The 22,630-nt window shown below is 40.5% G+C and overlaps 1 protein-coding gene across 5 annotated transcripts in view; it reads right to left on the bottom strand.

The window, feature by feature from the left end:
* SLC35F4 (solute carrier family 35 member F4) overlaps positions 1–22,630 on the bottom strand; it is a 180,027-nt gene that overhangs the window by 59,916 nt on the left and 97,481 nt on the right. The window contains exon 1 of one of the 5 annotated variants that reach the window (XM_075193582.1): positions 8,175–8,190. The exons of 2 other annotated variants lie outside the window; for them this stretch is intronic. Coding sequence is in view for 2 of the 3 variants with exons in the window: in XM_075193581.1 (XP_075049682.1) it covers positions 7,867–7,942 (76 nt within the window). In the remaining variant the exon portion in view is untranslated. Of the gene's footprint in view, positions 1–7,866; positions 8,114–8,174; positions 8,191–22,630 lie in introns of those variants that run through there. 2 more of the 5 variants (XM_075193581.1, XM_075193584.1) reach the window with 2 other exon arrangements.

Here is a 22,630-nt window from a genome sequence, read left to right as displayed (position 1 = left end):
ATAGGCCTAACCTATTGGAAGGGGGCGTGTCTTGCTGAGGAATGGGTGGGGTGTGGTTTGAGTAAATTAGAGTGTGGCCTAAATTCAGACAAACCTCATCAATGACATTAACTAATATAAGGCAGTCTCTATCCCCCCATCTTTCCTTGGAATATATTGTGTTTCTCTCTGATGCTCATCCAAGTTCTGATTTAGTTAGGAATTTTTATGCCTGATAATATGATGTGTCTATTTTGAGATTTTTCTTCCATTGTATGCTGTATTCCCCTTTCCCTCACCATCTCCTTCTGTATTCTTTATCCCTCCCATATTTCTTGTTATACAAGGACTTGCAAGGGGTAAATGTATGAATCTCCGGATTCTTCATCTCCGGCGTGTTCAGCCTCTTCAGCGCTTAAATTTAAAGCGGCGCTGCATTGTAAAGGGAAGTTTCACTTTACAATGCAGCGCCGCTTTAAATTTAAGCGCTGAAGAGGCTGAACACGCCGGAGATGAAGAATCCGGAGATTCATACATTTACCCCTTGTTGGAATCTTACCTCAAAGCTACACTGGCAGAGTCCATTTTTTTTTTGAATCTGTACATGTTGTCTATCACAGAATTCCACGGGTATTAGGGAGTACAGCCAGAAACGTAGACAAAGTAGCCAGGTAAAAATGTGACTAAAAAGCTAAGTATTTTGGAACAAATCCCTAGGATGATATATCTACAGATATTTTAATATCCAATATTGACTGAGCATTCTTATTCAAGGTGACATATCTGCATTATAATTTATATACAGTATGTGTACTGTTTGTACAACTTTTCCCTAGATAATACCTTGATTTTTATTTATTAAACTTTTTGTCAAAACATTTGGTTACGAGTTCATTATATGGCTCAACAATTCCAACAATTCTCATATTTTGATGTTTATTTCCTGAGATAAGCACCTCACAACGTAATGGATTTATTACTCAGTCATCATTGCCATCACGGAGATATATTAATAGATTTCCTTCTCTTGAACAAGTTTAACCTTGAAACTGAATGTAAAAACCTTGAGACAAAATGGACTTTAAATGTCATCAAATTTTACTTTTCTGTGTTTTTCATAGAAGCACACAAAACACATGACAGTTGCTAAGTACTGGAAGCGTTTCAGCTTATGAAAAATGCATGATACTAAGCTTCATCATTTTAAATGCAGCATTGCAAATTATTTTATTTTTTTACGTGCCTTGCATAAGAGGCGATGGCTGATCGCTCTGTTGCATGGATCGCCTTGCTTAATTCATTGTCAGTTACTAACCTTTTTATCAGGTGTACGGGCTATATCATGCGAAATATTCTAGAATTCTTATGGAATCCCCTGTGGCATAAAAAACATAAAAAAATGCTGAGGGTCTGGGGGATGCACACAGCGCAGTAATCCTTCTACGCTCTTTGATACTGATGGAGCTAAAAGCCTTTGGGAATGTCATTCGCAAACCTTAAAACAGTAAATCTGAAGTCTGTATCTTGACGGAAAAGAGAATCGGACGTGTAGTGTCTCATCTATGAATACAAAATGCAGCTTGCAGAGAGCAAGAGTTGAAAACATTTGTTCGTTTTCGCCTGTTTGTAAATACTAAAGTGCTCAATATTTTATCAAATGGCCCCTAAACATAAAATAAAATGGATGAACCCTTGTACTTTATATGATCGTTGGTGCAAAATCATCATCATCAACATTTGTTTGTATAGCACGTTGTAGCGTTGCATGAAATATTAAGTAGACATGCATTTAAAGGACCACTAAACTTAAATTCAAGTTGATCCAATTTGAAATCTTGAAACATTCACAAATGTACATATAGAAGGTTACATAACAGAAGATAATATATTTGCCATTGTATTTGTAAATCATGGCGCCCCCTACCTCACTGCAAACGTTTATCCTATTACCCATTCAGAACTTGAAAAGAGCCGTGTTGCGGAACATCTCATAGGGCGGTGCCTCAGCAAACGGGTTTTAAGGGGTAGTAAAAATTATAGAAATTAGAAAATAATGTAAACAAGGGGTTTCTCCCTATAACAGCGATATTTATGTATGGCATAAGTGAAAATATTTCACAATGTGGGTATTCCTGCTATAGTGCCACCTGCCCTGGCTGACAAAGCCTTGCGCTGGAACTAGTAAATTCAGGGGGACCCCACGTTTTTCTGCCACAGCTTTTGCTAGTACCAGTAGTAGTGGCACAGGGTTAGTTAAGATGTTTTTTTTGGGGGGGCGGGCACTGTGTTTTTTGTTTTGCATATTCATTCATCGGCCTTATGTGGGCTGCTGCGACTGACGCTTAAAGCGTATAAGATGATAGTAGTGTAGCATATGCTTTAAACGTATCTCATGAAATTTACGCAGCTTGCATACCATTCCATCGTTACGTGCGTCTCAGAATCCTAAGTAAATCACTGAAAGCATTTTACATAGTAACATAGTAACATAGTAACATAGTTGATAAGGTTGAAAAAAGACACCAGTCCATCAAGTTCAACCTATTTTGGGTCTCCTGCGATCCTGCACTTATATTTAAAATTGATCCAGAGTAAGCAACCGCCAATCTGTTTCAATTGTGAAAATCCCCCTAGACTCAATATTGCAGTCCTATTTTTACCCTATATCCACTACTATCCTTCATTTTAATTAACCGTCGTATCCCTGGATTTTAAGCAAGTGTAAATTGTGTCCGACTCTGTGCAAGGCCCTGTGTGTATATAAGTGGCATTTCTTAGTAACAACAAGTTTTCTTAGTCACAGAAGTTTGAAGTGACTGTACAATATTGTCTGGACTTCTGGTGTAAAAGCATAACTGCCAGGGCAGGCTGTAGTCTGCCAATCTTGGCAGAATCACTGGACTGGAAAACATTTATTTCCCATCGAAGTGTCACCTGTGGATTTAACTATGTTGTCAACATTTTAGAATAATTTCCAGGAATACTCAAGAAGTTGCAGTGAGGTACATTCCACCCGGTACAATCCCTATCATGTCATTAAGCAAGGTTACTTGCACACAATCAAGTTCAACCATTCATAAATTCTAAGTGTTGATCCAGAAGAAGGCCAAACAATACCCCCATTTAACCTCACAAAACGTAATCCTCACAATAAAAATGACAAATCGGTTAAATAACCGGGATCAACCCCCATAAGTTCATCTACTAATATAATAGCTAAATTTTACGTAAGTCATTAAATCCTTTTTTCAATTTTGTTACTGAATTTGCTTTTACCACCTCATGTGGTAAGGAATTCCACCGCTTTACTGCCCTTACAGTAAAGAACCCCTTCCTAACCTCATGGTAAAACTCTTTTTCTTAAATTTACAACTGATGATCCCTTGTACCTTATATGCTCCCTATTACAAAAAAGTTAAGTAGACACATTTTACTGTTGACCGTGGATATATTCCAGTTATTTTCCAGCTCATTTAATGCAGAGGTTGTTCATTGAAACTCAAATATCTTTAATAGTGTTGGCTATTTTGAAAGTTGCCTCTGGATGCCTCCAGGGTCATACATCACAGTTACAGTCTGCATAAGTAAACAGCACCTGCTGGTCATCATATTGATGACTAATATACAAAATAATGCGCATATGTACTTACGAGCAAGAGTAACTTTTCGGAATACCTAACACAGCTATTAGTATTGCTCTGAACGAACGTAAGAGCAGACTCCTAATAAACACATCACTTAGTATTTTGTACGATGGGCAAGTAGACAGCGCAAGTTACAGCCATGAAAAGATGTCAGATTCCCCTAAATGATGTGTTAATTACTTGCCACAGTTAAGCAGGAAAGCCAGGTTTGTACATGTGTATTAACCAGCTCACTAGCTAACAGCTATTTAACTTGCTACTCTACGGCCACCGACACCACAATACAACTTATTAACTGACATAGGTTTAAAGGTAACCAATTCCAACACTACAGTTTATTTTAAGAAACTGGTTGTCCCTTTCTTGAGAAAGGCTTTGAAATTGAAATGAAGGAATCTTAGCGGTGTAAGTGGCACAGCAAGGTATGAATGGTATTCGTGACATCCCTCAGGCAAGAGTGGGCTATGGATTTTTACACTCTAAATAAAATAATTGTAATACTATTCTATTAAAAGCACCTGATCAGAAGTGAACAGTAATATTAAAATAGGACACCATATCGTTATAGACACTGTTAATTGATATTTTTCTGTTGCTAATAAGTAATATTCCCAACATTATCATTACTCTCCTCCTGACTCAAGACCCAAGACATGACATGCAGCACTGTTCTATACACAATCATCATCTACATTTATTTATATAGCGCGGCAGACTCCATAGCGCTTTACAATTGGGACTACAATACTGTTATTTATGCAGATGTCATATACAGAATTATGTGTAAATGCGTCTGCTTATACGTCAAACAATAGATTGCCCCCAGTCTGGGGCGGAGCTAGAGTTTATTTTTAGGAGGAGGCAATTTAGCATAATCACGCCCCTTTCATTCTGAATGGCTGGTCCGGTTGGCTCCGCCCCCGGTCCCGATTGGCCCCACTCCCTTTCATAGCGTCTTGGCAGTTTAAAACGTATGGTTGTGTTCATAGGTGGTGGGGGGCCCAATCGCTCCCCCCTGATCCACCACTGCTCCTGTCTTGTCACATGACTAACTTTGCAAGTGTTTTGTGGTGGAACGCATAACTTGCACTGAAGGCATCTAGATGGCGATCCGCTAATAAAGGCAAAGTGATTAAATCTTATTATGTCATAGACAACACTTTATTGGTATCAAAGATTGAAGTTGATATGGGGCCTATTCTCACAGGACACCCCAAATCAGCTTGTTTTCTCCTAATTATAAAGGAATGCCATCTGAAATTGATTCACCAATGCAAATTGAAAATGAATCAACCATTTGACATATTTTAGAGGAAATGTTACTTTTTTAAAATAAATGTTCAACACCACCCACTGCTGGCCCGTTAATAAAGGACTCTGTTGCCAAAAATGTGGAGTATTTTCCAGGCTCAGTTGTTGTAAGGGGAAATGCTGCCTAATGATGTACTTAGAAACCAGTGACCTCACTGAGAAAGGAGCCGATTAACTATGACATTGTTAGGTAATATTGGTTCAGCCCACAAAACTGTGTGCAGGAAACAGGAGTCCCACTGATGATACCCTTGTGGGTTTTATTTTTGGGAAGAAAGCTTTTACCACCAACAAATGTTATGATACTTAAAGTTAGCTTTGGGCAAATACAAATGATACGAGTGATATGCATAACAGAAGCACACGTGTGCAGCTAAACAGCAACTGAATTTTGGGGACTTTTGGACTTACATATGTATTTAGGTATTTAGTTATATTACAGTAAAAGTTACAAACTCAGTATGACCAAATAAAGAAAGTAAAGTAAATTAGTCCCATACAGAAAACAATTAATTCTGATAAGACACTAATTAGGACATTAGTGCCCCAATGTTATCCTCCTTTTCTGCACACAATAATGAGCCATCTGCTAATATAATTGTTAGATCTGTGTGTATTATGTGAGACCCATCTCATACCTCATATGGTTCCATCAGGACAGAAACCCCCTTGTTTCTCTTCCCTCATTTCCTCCCTGCCCTTTTGGGTGACATTATTTCCATTATATTGATATACACTCAACCCCAAGGTTGTATGTCTAGTTCTACAGAAACTCCAATTACATATTTATTATGCTGAACAGTATGTTCTCATGTTTATTGCTTTATGTTATCATTTCTGTTTTACTGTAATGTTTAAAGAAAAATCCCCCAGCACACTGCTTTTAACCAGTAAAGAGCTGCTAGTCTACTTGTACATAAACATGCAGAATTCTCAGTTACACACATATGCAAATGTATGACAAGCCACCTGCCCCCTCAAGGTGCTTCTGCTGATAGGGGGACCTAACTCTAAACACTGAGAGTCCCTATATTTGGGCCATACATATATGTGTTTTTAAATTGAGAGCTAACTTACAAAGAGGTACCCCAAGAACAGTCCAAATGACAATACAGCACCAGCACTCCCCATCAGCTACTGATACCACACATGCCTCTCAAACACACAACACAGAAGTGGAAGTTGCTCAATCAATATATAGGTTCATAGCAGGTGCTTGAAAGGGTGTACAGAGAAAATTCCTCCAGCACACTGTTACAATCAGTATAGGAGCTGCTAATTCTACTTGTACATAAAAATGCAGAATTCTCAGTTACACACATTTGCACATGGTATTGGTTATAGCAGTGTGCTGTGGGACCTTTTCTCTGTGTTTGTTCTTTGCTGGATAACCCCACCCTTTCCAGCACCTGCTATGAACCTATAAATTGATTGAGCAACTTCCATTTCTGTTTTATTGAAATATTTGTCTGGAAGTCTACCAACCTCTGTGCAAATGAGCCAGTTTATGCTAATATTTAAAGTCCACCACTGACCATCTGAAATGTTGCTAACTATACAATCTGTGCACTTCCATGTTTAAGCAGCACTGTCCCTAAACAGCATTTATAGTTATGTACATCGCAAGCTCCTTGCAACATAGAAATAACTTATCTCCTTTATCTATATAATTGATGTATGCAATGTGCCTATTCCTGCACCCATTTTTATAATAATTGTGTGCTGTGTCCTACTACCCCATTATATTGTACTATAATATACAATTTGAAATATATATATATATATATATATATATATATATATATATATATATATATATATATATATATATATATATATATACATATACACATACATATACACACACACACACACACACACACACATACATATACACACACACACACAATAGATCATCACAGTGTTGTAATGAAATGTCATACGACGATTATACTGCATTCAGTCTGCACATCCTTTGCACGTGCTGGCAAGGTTATCCGGACAGCCGTGGATTATTGCTGCAATTTAACAGTCGCTATTTCCCCCTCTCCTCCAGCACTAGAGCTGACGTCAAGTTCATGTAACCACAGACAAGACTTGAATATTGTCAGAGCGGTTACTGCTGCAGGATCACAGAGCACAGTGTGATAGCGCAGATACGTGCTACACTACTAAACCATCCCTTGATGCGACCCAAATAACAGCAACTAAACTGCAGACAGCGGCGTATTTTATTTCTACGTGTTGCGCTAATGGGTTTGTTAAGCAGCTCTACCATACTGCCAAAATATCCCTATGATGTCTCTTTATACTGAGGTCCCAAGGTGAGGAGGAGATTCTGCCGGGTTACTAGTACAGGGCTATGGAGACTCACTTTAGCTGTTGAACTATAACGCTTATTAAATCTGGGTGATGTGAGTTATAGTTGAAGAATATCTACAGGAATGTAAGGTAACCGGGTGCAGCAAAACTGAAAGCCACAGCATGCCCTGGACCTTGTAGTATGCTGGAACTTGTAGTCCCACAACAACGGTCTAGCTACAGCCTGATAAGTGTAATCTGTGCTAAGCTATTACGAATATCAGCATTTACTCTAAAGTTACTGCACAAAATAACATCTGTGTTTAAAAAAACAAGCTATGAATTGCAGGGCAAAATAATAGATTCACAAATCTATGACTGCTTATAGTTTTCTATCTATAGCTATGTATTTTGTATTATGTTGCAAAATATTTTGCCACTTTGCCTATAAGCAACAATGATAAGGAAAATAGCAAAGTATTTCAGCGAATGCAAAATGCCTTTAAAATAACCCATATCTAATCAACCAAGAAATGCTTTTATGTCTAGTGGAATCGGCAATGAGCTCGAGTGCAGGAGAAGTTAGATAGATGGCTTTGCAGTGATAGCAGAGAAGTATAGAAATCGTTACCGTCTATAATAGCTGCATGTAATTCTGAGACACTGAAGGACGAGACAGGGGCGACTTTAGCCGAGTGCTTCTTCATGGTGGATGAAGTTTCGCCCCGATTGGCAGCCCGGGCTCACAGGTTGGCTGTCACTTCTCCCCGCAGCCCAGACATTGCTGCCTCTGGTTCCAGGGCTGTGCAGTCAAACACTGGCTGCTACCTGGGTGTCGTTTTGGAGAGGCAGCGGTGAGCCGGGAGTCCTGATTTGCTGTTACCCAGGGAAACCATTTGCAACACATTCAAACAATTCTTGACCTATGCCAGCACTTACCAGCGTTCAATTGTTAGGCGCAGCAGTTAATCTGCAAGAGATGTATTGAACAATCCCCACATTCTCACAATCAAATCAGACAGCTGGATGTGGACGATCGGAGATTTTATAAATATAAATATCACGTAGTTGTTTACAAACAGTAAATGGTTGTGTCCTCAGCCAGATATAAATACCCTGTTTATTTATACATGCAGTGGCTGGAGGCACAACATCCCCCCAAAAAACTGCATTATGCTTTTCCTAAAACCTTCCATTTCTTAATAAGGAGATCTCCCAAAATGCATTTGTTTGTTTAACATATGCACAGTCACTATTTGAGGGATGATTTTAGTCTATATTTGTATATATAAATACACATATCTGTGTGCATGATAAGATTGCCCAAAAGTGGCAATATTTCCTTTTTTCCTTTTCCGGTTTTCAGAAGTTTCTGGACAACTGGTCTTCAGATAAGAGATATATGTTTATAATAACAGTATAGCAATGTAGATAGATAGATTATATATTATACAAGAGATATATATTACCAGGTGCAAGTTGGGCATCTGCATCCTAGGCTGGTCCCATACTGGGCTTGTCAGTGGGACACCTGCATTTTTTTCCCTTTAAAATTTTCCTTTAAAAATAGGCTGCTGAGTGGAGTCTCGCTCCCCAGGCTAAAATTTGCCAGCCCTCCCCTGTATATTACGCAGTGTTTTGTAGAGAATATTGAATCATTTGCACCAGTCCCGGCCCCACTGGAGCTTACAGTCTAAAGCTGGGTACACACTACAGAATTTTCCACCGACTTTTTATGGCGATCGATTTTACATTTGACCGATGGTCCGATCGCTCGGTCCATGGACTGCATACACACTAGCCTTGTTTTAGACGATAAAGGGAAGAGCAGCTGTCCCGTTAGCGACTTTTTACAGCCATGTTGTCGTGAGCAATGACTGTAATTTCGTACTCACTGTTGTGGATCGGTCGGAAGTTTATACACACTACACAACGGAAACGAGATTGGAACGAAAATATTAAACGGTACGACCAACCAAATGAGGTGACAATTGTCCATTTGGGCAGACTTTCGACCATCGTGTCACTGCACACACTGACCCGACTTTTGAACGAGCAGTCGTATGTCGGCTGATTGAGCCGATTATTGGATGAAAACCGTGTAGTGTGTACCTAGCTTTAGGGAGTGATGTAGAGTTGGATGCAATTTACACAGAACTCATAAGTGTAAATTGCATCTCATAATTTGCACAGTGCTCCAAGTTGTACAGATCTTTATCCACCTAATGGGGCTGTGTGCATGATACATTTAAGTGTATCAGTCACAGCGACCCTGTAAAGCAGATAAATTAATAATTAAATTAAAGATTAAAAAAAGAAAGTCGTGCTTTTCCCCCCAAAAGCACAAGGGCCCATTACCTCCCTCATTGCAGCTCTCTAAGCGCAGAGAGGTGCAAGTGGGAGATCCACCTCAGTCTGAGTGCAAACTGAGACGGATCCTTGGCTAACAGTGCTTTTTGCGCTGATCAGTTGGACCTGTGTCCGAGTCTACATCAGGCCCTAAGTTCTCTACCACACACAAGCACACCGTTGTCCATTTTGTCAGAAGCCAATTAACCTAGCGGTATGTTTTGGACTGTAAGAGAAAACCGGAGCACCATGAGAACCAACTCTAAACACAGGAAGATCATCCAAACTTTTCCCAGACTAGTACCTTGTTCAGAATCAAACCCATGCCCCCAGCTCTGTGATGCAGCAAAGCTAACCTCCGTTGTATGTTTAGCGCATATTTTATGATTCTGAAGGCTGCAGGTGACGTTGAAATTGATACAAAGCGACTACCTGTCAGAAAGGGTGTGTGTACAGGTTCATTTGGCTTACAATATTTTTCACACTATCAGCATCATAAAATGTTTAAAACAGTATGAGAAAAGCAAATTAAATGCTTTAATAAAATGCCCATGTGTACAAGGTCTAGAAGTCAACTCAGAGATACGTGACGTGCGGACAAATTTTCTATGCAATTATAAAATCCACAGTGGTTTCTAATGTCTTTATATTTTACAGTAGTGGCTACATTGTGTGTGTGTGTGTGTGTATTTTTTCCACACACACACAGACAGACTAACACACGCCACTAGACATTTATATATTAGATATATATATATATATATATATATATATATATATATCACCATAGTCCCAGAAAGTTTAAAGGTATTTTTCACTGTCCTTGCGGCATACGTAAGTTTTCGAGTTCTAATTCCTCTTTGTATATGATATGGTACATACTCTTTCACATAGGTATACATGAATATATTTATACACACACATATATAAATATATTATATATCATTTGCAAAGGTATATTCTATTTAATCTACTAAATAAATATTGGGGCAGCACGGTAGCTTAGTGGTTAGCACTTCTGCCTCATAGCACTGGTGTCATGAGTTCGATTTCCAACCATGGCCCGTGTTTGTGTGGGTTTTTTCTGAGTGCTAGAGCTTTCTCCCACAATCCAAAAATATACTAGTAGGTTAATTGGCTGCTATAAAAATTGACCCTAGTCTGTGTGTATGTATTAGGGAATTTAGGCTAAGCTCCAATAGAGCAGGGACTGATGTGAGTGAGTTCTCTGTACAGCGCTGCAGAATTAGTGGCGCTATATAAATAAATGAGGATGGTGAGGATAAACATATATAATTTTGAATGAAGTTTTTATGTTATTTGTTTGTGTATGTTTGTGCATGTCTGTGTATTCAATAAATGATGATTACATTTAGAGCAAAAAGGCACAGTTTTGCTTTTGTTATGACAAATTAATTCCATATGGTACGTACACACTTTGCCACACTTAGAAGCACAATGCAGCATAAACCGTATCAAACATACAGGCACTTTGTCAGACTTTTAAATACAAATTTAAATAAAAAACATATTATAGAAACATCCCCACAAAACATAAACACAATAATGCTGAATAAGTACATTTGTGTAGAGTATATAGACAGGCAGACAAATTTTGGGTAGGATTGACACATTTTCTGGAGAAAAAAATATACCATCTGTAATGTTTCATCCCTTTTAAAAACATTGGCGCAGAGTCCCGCTTTTTTCTTACCAGGCAGGTAAAATACCAACCAGATGGAAACTCTAATTAAGGAGTCAATCAAGCTTTTATAAATTCATTAAAACAATCAAATAGCCCCAAACAGGTCCAAAAAAATGGAAAGAGGGACAAGAAAATGTGGCTTCAAAAGAGGAATAAATATAAAGTATAGTCTTATAGTAGGACAAAAAGAGACTGGTCTTCAGGACTAGGGATTGAATCATTTTAATTATTATTTTAGTTTTGTTTTTTTTTAAATAATGAATACAATTAATTTTCTAAGATATTTTCTGTTTTTCTTTTATTATGAAGGATGAATGTTTGGATCCCCTACATCTTTTATGCCTTCGAGCCTTTTCAGTCTTCCTCCACCTCTGCAGGCAGCATATTGCTGTACAATGCGCCGCAGACCATTTTGGTATTACACGAGATACAGTATATAGTGCTCGTCTCTAAATAATAGAGTGAGCTCTATTGTCATGTCATATGCTCCAATATGCTAATGTCACAAATGTTGCTACAGAGCAAATTAGAATTCAGCAGCTGCAAAATAACTCTGTACACTCAGCAGTGTGTGAGATAGTGCCGGAACTATTATTCCTCCTTACAGAACCAATTCACTTGTACAGCTCCCATCTAAACCTAATGACTGATCATTAAGCGCTAGCTTCATTCGCAGCATTAGAGACAACTCTAGATTTCGTTCCTCACCCCTTAGCCTGGATAAATTGTGTACCAAGGCAAAAGAGAAAAAAACTAATTTCCGGAAGTCAGCTTGTGAATTTAAAAACCAGCATAGATTTTCCAATAAACCGTTTTGATCTGTTTTATTTCACGTAACTTAATTTGTTTGGCTATTGCAGTTGCAGCAGCATAAGCGATATCATAAGGTGTAGATGTTACATTTGTTTTGTGTGCAACTTGGGAGAGAAGGATAATCTCTATGCACTGGATATATAAAATAGGACCTGCTTTCCTGGTGGATTTATATGCTCAAGGGCATCAAGCAGACAATTATGTTAAGCCTACATTGGTCAATGCTGCTCAAACACACAACGGGCCTGATTCATTAAGGAACTTAACTTAGGAAGTTTCTTATTTAGATCTCATGGACAAAACCATGTTACAATGCAAGGGGTGAAAATTAGTATTTTGTTTTGCACATAAGTTAAATACTGACTGTTTTTTCATGTAGCACACATATACTTGATAGCTTATTTGTACACTGAAATTTAAAGTTGATATTTGTGTGCTACATGAAAAAACAGTCAGTATTTAACTTATGTGCAAAACAGAAAACTAATTTTCACCCCTTATATTGTAACATGGTTTTGTCCAGGAGACTTAAATAAGAAACTTCTTAATTTAAGTTCCTTAATGAATCAGGCCCGTTGTGTGTTTGAGCAGCATTGACCAATGGGAAAATACAGAGGCAGAACTAGCGAGCTGTGGGCCCTGGGGCAGGGAATCGAGGAGAAGGGAATCGCGGCCCACAGCTCATTAGTTCCCCATGCAGTGGGCCCCATTATCCCCATGGGCCCCAGTGCCCCACACCATCTTCACCAATGGTAGTTCCGCCACTGGGGAAATAGTATTTTAATCACTATATACATTTAAATTAGGGATTACTTGGATTTCCAAACTAGAACACGTGGTCAGGTAAGCAGTGCCGCTGTCAATGCGGAAGCAAACTCTAATGCCCGGGTCAGACATTGACCTGCAATGCCAATAGTGATTTGTGCTGGACCTGTCGTGCAGTCTAATGGGAACCCAGTATTCACCAGGGATCCCCTTCAAGGACGTGATAGACTACACTGTGAGGAACCCACAGGCCATTGCTCCCAGGCTAGTCTTCTAATGAAGCTGCTGACTAACAAGATTACGGTAGAAAACCAGCCAAGTTGGGGCTGGTAACACATTGCCAAACTCAGTACCAATCCATAGGTTAAGGGCAGGCAGCACAGGTTCACCAATGGTATAAGATTCAGAGGCCAGGGCCACATGCAGACATATATAGTGAGACCACCTGGGACCAGTACAAAATACATCACATATTATATACTGAAAATGCTCAAATAATTTATGGTACAGAACATGTTCCTCAGGCACAGGAGGTTACACAGAATTGTTACAGTAACCCTCTTATTAAGGGCAGGTGCCAAATGTCCCTTTTTAGGTTTGTGATGGAACTTCTTCCATGGACATCAGATACTTAGATCCAGGAACATTCTTAGTGGATGTAGCCCTTCCAGTCGAATAGATAAAATTACATTTTAAGTCTAAAATATCATTAATGTGAAATTCCTTTTGACAACCCACCAAAATAGTCTTTGGAGGATGTTGAAGGAGGGAAAAGCGGCTGGTGGCACATGGTTTTAATAAGGAAACATGGAAAACATTTAAGATGCATAGGGAAGCAGGTAATGTGAGCTGAAAGTAAACTGTGTTGATTTGGTTAATATTTTTATATGGCCCAATGAACCAAGGAGCTAATTTCAGGGAAATCTTGTGAATAGCTGCGTGGATTTCACATCAGACAGAGATGAGTAATAGTTGGTAGAGTGATGTCCGGCTCCCAGTCACTGGGTGTGCTCTGTGCTGATGAGGTCACAGCGCAGAACACCCCAGCCTATCAATGCCTGGGAGCCGCCGAATCCAGTGCAGATTCCGGTGAAGTGAGAGGACTAGACCTGTCCTCTGGTCGCTGTTACAGTGCTGTGAAATGGACAAGCAATTTACACAGGTCTGTTTCCAATGTGTCCCCTGTGTCTTTTCCTATTTTTGATCCGTCACCCATATTTATTTTTAGTCACTCCACATAGAAATCAACAACCCACCCAACAAAATACAACAAATTTGTTTACCACCTTCAAGTTGCAGTCACTGTGCAGTGAACACAACGCATAGCACTGAAACACTGAAGTAACTTAATGGACTGTGGATCACCAACATGGCTGCATAAAGCCATTAACATCTGTAGTGCATTATTATGTTGACGATGGCCCAGATAAATTAACGTGAATTGATTATTTACCCGCTAAGTCATTTTCTAATGAGCCGGATACATGGTACAGACATGGTTCTATGACATAGTGATTTACACCCAGTAAATACAGTATAAAGGAAGACAAATGTAGTGACTGATGTGGGTGTGATTTTAATGAATTTGAAACGGGGAATAATCAGTTTAAAAAAATGTTCACTTCTGCTAGAATTCTGTTTGACCTGTACTTTGTTTTCTGGTTTTCTCTGCTTCATATACAAATACAACATACAAACATGGGAAGAAGCAGGACAGGCATGTGTATTGGTGCAATAGGTTAATTAAAGTCTATTTTATTCTTGGCCCAAACCTTCAAGCTAAAGTTCTTCTATGTTTTCCACTATTGAAATGGCAATGTTAATTATTCCCATATCGTCCCAGTTCTGTTCTAGTTTTTACCCTAAACTTTAAGGACTTTATCAGACCGGACATGTCCCGCCGTAGTAGAGGTGCCGTGACTCTTGCACTGGATCCATCGGCTCCCAGTTACTATCAGTGTCCAGGAGCTGCCCTTGGTTAGCTCCTAAAACACTCTCCAAAGTTTCTTAACCCTGAATGCCCTGCAAACAGACTTATGGGACCATGAGTAAAATATCTGATGAACGTTTTGAGACAGAAACGTTTTTCCAGGAGGTATTTTAGTAGAGGTGGAAAATGCGACCAGAATTGGAGAAGTGTCTTTGATATAAGCGGATTCCCCCTGAGCCTGTTGATTTTCTGTAGTCAAAGGAATGGGAGAGAGCATCTACTTGTAGCCCCTCTCCCAAGTAACCCATTGATAGTATTGTTGTACAGCCCTATAAAATCCCTTAGTATACCATTGGATAAACTCATAATGCACTTACGCAATGCAGCTGAATACCATATTGCAAAAGAATAAACCAGATCCTCCACATATAAAACCAACTATCAACAGAATCTGGTACATTTCATCAATAGAGTATATTTCTGGTCTGCTCAACAACACTTTTAGAACCTACCACAAAATCTTGGAACCCTGGTTCCTTTACATAAATTCCCCTATGCCAAGTACCCTTTAAGTTTTTTCTACCATAGGGTATTTTCTCATTCTCCCTCCCTCCTCCTGTTGGATTCCATACACCCCCTACTCTTGCCAGGTATTCCCTACTTTACCCCTGCCACCTTCCCATTATCTTTTCCTCCACTTATGCCCCCTTCTACCAACGACTGAACAGAAAAATCCAGCAGGTTTATAGACAGGAGTACCCAAGGTGAGGTTCACAGTTGGACCCACAAAAGGCCAAACTTAAATGACTTTGGAATATTTCAACATGTAAGTTGCATTTTATATATGATCACAGCACTTAATGTCTGTGTGTATATTCACAGCTATTATAAATAAAGAGATTTAAAATATAATTAAAGAGCCCATCTCACTAGTAAGAGGTTTTCCAATGGCACGCTTTCTTTGTGCGGATTAAATTATAGGAAATATCAGATATCATGTAAGAAGGATTACAAGTTTCATGTTGATTTAGTTTGGGATAATCAATTCAGGACCAGAAAAAGTGATATTTAATTCTGAACAGAAAAGAACCTTGGGACTGATTCATTAAGGATCTTAACTTGAGAAACTTCTTATTTCAGTCTCCTGGACAAAACCATGTTACAATGCAAGGGGTGCAAATTAGTATTCTGTTTTGCACATAAGTTAAATACTGCCTGTTTTTTCACGTGTAAATCTTCATCTTCTACAAGGTTCTTTTCTGTCACACATTTGAAAGGCAAAAATATCCGCACAGAGTTAGGACAAACCTCATTCCTATAATTTTTTCAATATTGAGATCAGGGGGTGCTTTTCCCATTTGTAATCACATGAGAGAAAAAAAGAGGAGAGAAAAAAGTAATGGATTCACAAAGCACTCCTATCCCATTAAGGAAATTATATTAAAATATACTGGTTTATACCTTTATTAATTATATTAAATAAAAAAAAAAAGGGGGGGCGGGGCTCCGAATATCGCGTCATTTTGGACCCGCCCACCTCCCCACAGGAGCTCCCGGACGCCAACTAGAAGAAGTTGGCAAGTATGCTCTTATGTGGCATATTTTTTAAGTGTTTTTTATGCATTTATCTGAAAAAAAGCAAAATAGTGGATAGCTGTGGCTGAGCATATAGGAGTGTATGGGGTGTGACTTATTATTTTATTTACATTATGTTTTCTCAGTGACATCCATGTGTCTGTGAAGTGGGCTGGGGCTAGAACCAACCTATAGTCAGTTAAAATATTCAAGCGCTTCTACAGTCAGCCAGAGTATTAAAACATTCACAATGCTAGACCAGTATCATTATGTCCCTGGGCTGTTGGTTGTAATGTGAATAGGGACACTAGCAAATACAAGTTGGAAAACCATGTAGGCTGCGGTATATCACAGATGAAGCAATACAGTTCACATCACAGTTGTTATAATAAATGGGTGACAGATCATCTTTCTGTAAGTAATGGACAGGTGATACACAAAAGCTGACACTCCACACCTTGGGGATAATCACTCTTACTCGTCATCCCTACACTGTCCTTTTTAGTAGCTCCCTTAATAAATCCCATAATATAGATATTCAAATGATTTAACTGGTTCCAAATTTGGTAACATTTGTCCAGTCTAAGGGCTTTGAACTTGTTTGCAGTACGATAATTTCCCAGTGACGCTAATTGTCTTCATGGCTTTTGTTCTCTTACTATACACTAAAATACTAGTGTGCTGCAATTTAGAGAGAACATTGTTATTTTCTTTCTTTGCCTATTACAATATCTCTGCAGTGTTTTTCTGTACACTTACTAGCGGGAAGGAAGTGTGATGTCCACAGGAAAAGTTCTCCCCCATTATTTAACCTTAAAACAGCAGTATATATTTCTAAAAAATATATTAGCAGCTTGTTTATGTTAAGCAACCAACATTTTATATTTAATGGTCTTTTAAAACTGCAGGCCCTATCTTTTGATTGTTATGTGACTTAAATGTTGCTGAAGCCATTCAATTCACCCCATAGTTAGGAGCATATTTCAAATTTAAGCTGTTTGGGCACACCAGGGGGAGAGTGACAGGGGACATAATCCCATGGGAGGGTACAGTGTGTCATGGAGAGGATGTCAGAGGACAGGATCCCAGGGGAGGGAACAGTGTGTCATGGAGAGGATGTCAGGGGACAAGATCCCAGGGGAGGGAACAGTGTGTCATGGAGAGGATGTCAGGGGACAGGATCCCAGGGGAGGGGACAGTGTGTCATGGAGAGGATGTCAGGGGACAGGATCCCAGGGGAGGGGACAGTGTGTCATGGAGAGGATGTCAGGGGACAAGATCCCAGGGGAGGGAACAGTGTGTTATGGAGAGGATGTCAGGGGACAGGATCCCAGGGGAGGGTACAGTGTGTCATGGAGAGGATGTCAGGGGACAGGATCCCAGGGGAGGGGACAGTGTGTCATGGAGAGGATGTCAGATGACAGGATCCCTGGGGAGGGGACAGTGTGTCATGGAGAGGATGTCAGGGGACAGGATCCCTGGGGAGGGGACAGTGTGTCATGGAGAGGATGTCAGGGGACAAGATCCCAGGGGAGGGGACAGTGTGTCATGGAGAGGATGTCAGGTGACAGGATACCTGGGGAGGGGACAGTGTGTCATGGAGAGGATGTCTGGGGACAGGATCCCTGGGGAGGGGACAGTGTGTCATGGAGAGGATGTCAGGGGACAGGATCCCAGGGGAGGGGACAGTGTGTCATGGAGAGGATGTCAGGTGACAGGATCCCTGGGGAGGGGACAGTGTGTCATGGAGAGGATGTCAGGTGACAGGATACCAGTGGAGGGGACAGTGTGTCATGGAGAGGATGTTAGGGGACAGGATACCTGGGGAGGGGACAGTGTGTCATGGAGAGGATGTCAGGTGACAGGATACCTGGGGAGGGGACAGTGTGTCATGGAGAGGGTGTCAGGTGACAGGATACCTGGGGAGGGGACAGTGTGTCATGGAGAGGATGTCAGGGGACAAGATCCCAGGGGAGGGGACAGTGTGTCATGGAGAGGATGTCAGGGGACAGGATCCCAGTAGATGGGACAGTGTGTCATGGAGAGGATGTCAGGTGACAGGATCCCTGGGGAGGGGACAGTGTGTCATGGAGAGGATGTCAGGGGACAGGATCCCAGGGGAGGGGACAGTGTGTCATGGAGAGGATGTCAGGGGACAAGATCCCAGGGGAGGGGACAGTGTGTCATGGAGAGGATGTCAGATGACAGGATCCCTGGGGAGGGGACAGTGTGTCATGGAGAGGATGTCAGGGGACAGGATCCCAGGGGAGGGGACAGTGTGTCATGGAGAGGATGTCAGGTGACAGGATCCCTGGGGAGGGGACAGTGTGTCATGGAGAGGATGTCAGGGGACAGGATCCCAGGGGAGGGGACAGTGTGTCATGGAGAGGATGTCAGGTGACAGGATCCCAGGGGAGGGGACAGTGTGTCATGGAGAGGATGTCAGGGGACAGGATCCCTGGGGAGGGGACAATGTGTCATGGAGAGGATGTCAGGGGACAGGATCCCAGGGGAGGGGACAGTGTGTTATGGAGAGGATGTCAGGTGACAGGATCCCTGGGGAGGGGACAGTGTGTCATGGAGAGGATGTCAGGGTACAGGATCCCAGTGGAGGGTACAGTGTGTCATGGAGAGGATGTCAGGGGACAGGATCCCAGGGGAGGGGACAGTGTGTTATGGAGAGGATGTCAGGTGACAGGATCCCTGGGGAGGGGACAGTGTGTCATGGAGAGGATGTCAGGGGAAAGGAGCCCTGGGGAGGGTACAGTGTGTTATGGAGAGGATGTCAGGTGACAGGATCCCAGGGGAGGGGACAGTGTGTCATGGAGAGGATGTCAGGTGACAGGATCCCTGGGGAGGGGACAATGTGTCATGGAGAGGATGTCAGGGTACAGGATCTCAGGGGAGGGGGCAGTGTGTCATGGAGAGGATGTGAGGGGGCAGAATATATATTTCATTTTTAGTTGTTTTTTTTATCCTTATGCCCTCAGCATTAGAAGAACTTCCACTCTCTTTCAAGGCACTTTTATATGAGCTGAATGTGTTTTAAACATTACTCTCCATTATTGTTTCTTACAATAGGCTGGCACTGCAGTAATATTTAAGCACAGTGGAGATTTACTCTGCTCCAGGTCACTGCCACCTTTATAATGTGCCGCTCTGTGCATATACACGGGTTGCACCATCGGACACACACCAGCCCTGGTTATGGGGCACCACTGAAGGCAGCATTGGCTAATCACACTTTGTCTTATGACAATTGAGCAGTTGAGGGCAATTGGGGGAACAATTCGCTAGTGATTAGATGATCCTAAGTCTTTTTCCCACTTATACATATAGGTAACCAAACAGTATCATGTTATCATTGATTGGTATCATTGACCCTTTAAAATTACCATTTTTCAAGGTCATTGAAGCCCAAAGCCGTAATGTGCTGAAATGGTCATAAATAAACCTCACTGTCGGGGTGAAAGCAACATCTTTCATAAGAAGTAAAGTTGGAATAATAAAGTGGGAAAGCTGATTAGTTTTTCCTGCAACTCAAACACTGTATCATAGAGTTCATCTAGGGTTTTTAGCATCTAAACTAATTACTCCTTACAAAAGGATGCATTCGTTTTGTCAATAATGAGCCAGCATTAATATTAGAATATACATCTGATGTCTTCACTGGAGCCACAAAACAATTCATTAATATTAAAGTGAAATTAGGAATTGATTTAAAATTAAGTTATAAAACCCTAATTTAATCATCTTTGCAGCTGCCCTTTTCATTTTCAGTATTCACTGGCAGAAGGTACTTATTCTTTGAAAAGTGTTAACATTTTACAGCTCATATTGGGCTTCTACACACAGGCCTTTTAGATGCTGATAGTCCAAAAATAGAGTTAAATTGTACACACAAACCTCCTGGCAAGTGTGCAATTCTCTTTGCTTCTTGTCAATGTTGCTTGTCTATATGTTATTGATACAATATAATGTTCTATGAGACCACTCATTAAGTCAGTGATGGGCAACAGGTGGCCCTCCGAGCCTTTGCCTGTGGCCCCCAGCTCCTTCCAGCTTTATTGTCAGATTTTTTTTTTTTTTATATCTTTTAAAGCTTTTTTTTTGAATGCCTACTGATATGTTAATACAGATAAGTGTCTCTTTCTTTTATTAATGCTATTGTTTTAACTTATTTCTTAGTTTAGGGTAAGGTGCGACCCTATTGAAGGGTAGATGGACACTTATGCGGCCCCTGGAAAGTATCAGGTTGCCTATTGCTGCATTTAGTAGTTGTACATGGTACATTGTGCTGCAGGGGGGCTTTGAGAACATGCTTAGAGTGCTCTGTTAAAAGCAGGACCAACTACAAGGTTTTTGCATCACTTTTGAACCAAAGGGTAGTTAATTGACTGCTTATTTTTCCATCGAGAAACGGTGTTCACATCGACCAAAGCAATTATGTTTATTTTACATACTTTTTCTGTATAATTAATATTTTTTTTCAGGTAACATTAGCTGTTGACGTAGGAATACATCAGGGATAAATTACAACGTGCCACCTGATTTTAAAACTATTAAAACGAACATATAGCTAGAAGATATGAAAGGCGAAAAAAAAGTCCTGGGCTATAGGAGTCTATTTCTCAAAGGAAGAAAAGCCCTAAATCCAGTGATAATGTGAGTTTTCACTTGATTTAGAGAGTCTCCCTATGTAACAAATCCCCTTGACCGGTGAAGACTATCACCGGGGATAGGTTTTACATGGGGAAGACTTTTTAACAAGGATGATGATAGCTGGGGGTTGACAAAGAATGTTATGATCTATTAGCAAACAAAGTATTTTTTAACTTTTTTAAACAAACTTTATTTGTCTGGTTTTTTTAAACAAATCTGGAATTGGAAGCCCAAGTTGGGTCTTCCAGTTTCAGTGCGCATTCACAAGCTGGGAAGCCAATGATGGGAACCTATAGCACCTGAAGCACAATGATGACTCAAGATCATAGAAAATCAGTGCAGGTAGAATGTTTTCCATATTTCAATGCAAGAGCTAAAATGAAATATCTAACTTTGTCTGCAGATAACGTTGCTTGTCTATATGTTGTGAAGCATTGTTTGAGTCTAGTCTTGCAGCTGTTACTTTTCTGTTCTATTTATAAAGTCAGGCCCGGCGCTCCCATTAGGCAAGGTTAGGCACTTGCCTAGGCCGCCGGGCTCTGGAGGGCGCCTGGAGGGCGCCACAGTATTCCAAAATACTTTAAAACTGTGCGGCGACCGCTGACCATACCTGTCACGGCCGCAACAGCATTCATATGCACGGGGAGGGGGGGAAAGAGGCTATTTTGTCACCACCGCCGCCTCTCTGCTCCGTCTCCTCCCCTCAACTTACTAGTGTCAGTGAGTGAAGGGGAGGAGACGGAGCAGAGAGGCGGCGGTGGTGAGACAAGGGAAGGAGAGGAGGGAAGAGGGAGGAGGGCGCCGCTTTTTTAAAAATGCCTAGGGCGCCGTGGACCCTAGCACCGGCCCTGTATAAAGTACATATGCCTTCGCCACTCAATATTGGTCTGACTAACTAGCGTCGATTATTAAGTGCTAGGCAGCAAATTGGGCCATCAATATATCTATTTATTTAGTTATTTCTTACTCCCCCTTCTTACAGAAAACAGACACACTATTGATTGAACGATGAAGCCACGTGTTCGGAAATTAAATCAGTCTAAGACTTTCAGAATATGGCATAACAGTATAATTAAAGACCTGTGTCATGTGTGTGGGACATTTATATGCATACCATTACAAAAATTAAAATATAGGTCAAATGTTCTGCTCAATAAATTCTAGAATGGCGTTTGACCCTATTAGTGATATTATTTGGCCCACATAGTATTGGGCTTTCAGTAATTAGCAATACACAAGGGTATATAATTAAGGGAGATTAATTATGGCTCAAGTGAGCAGTAAAGAAGCAGAAATTAACACAAGAGCAATTGCCCCTAATTAGACATCATTCAAGTATTTTCTGTCATGCTAAGTGCTTTGAGAAAAGAGAAAATCTCTAGTCCTAACTGAAGATTGACTAAATCAGAAAACAAACTGTGTTTAACCATGTGATAAATTACAAGAGAACACAAGATTAGTGTATGGATAAAAATGACAATAGAGAAAAAGATATGAAAGTAATTTGTAATGAGAATTAGTTGTTCCTTTATTTATGGCACACACTGCCCAGAGAGAGAGCGCAGGTAGACATTGCCTCTTACAGAGCAGCTCCGC

Source organism: Mixophyes fleayi, chromosome 12 (assembly GCF_038048845.1).
Source record: "Mixophyes fleayi isolate aMixFle1 chromosome 12, aMixFle1.hap1, whole genome shotgun sequence".
NCBI lineage: Eukaryota > Metazoa > Chordata > Amphibia > Anura > Limnodynastidae > Mixophyes > Mixophyes fleayi.
The sequence above is the reverse complement of the archived record's forward strand: the minus strand, read 5'-3'. Positions and strand labels throughout refer to the sequence as shown.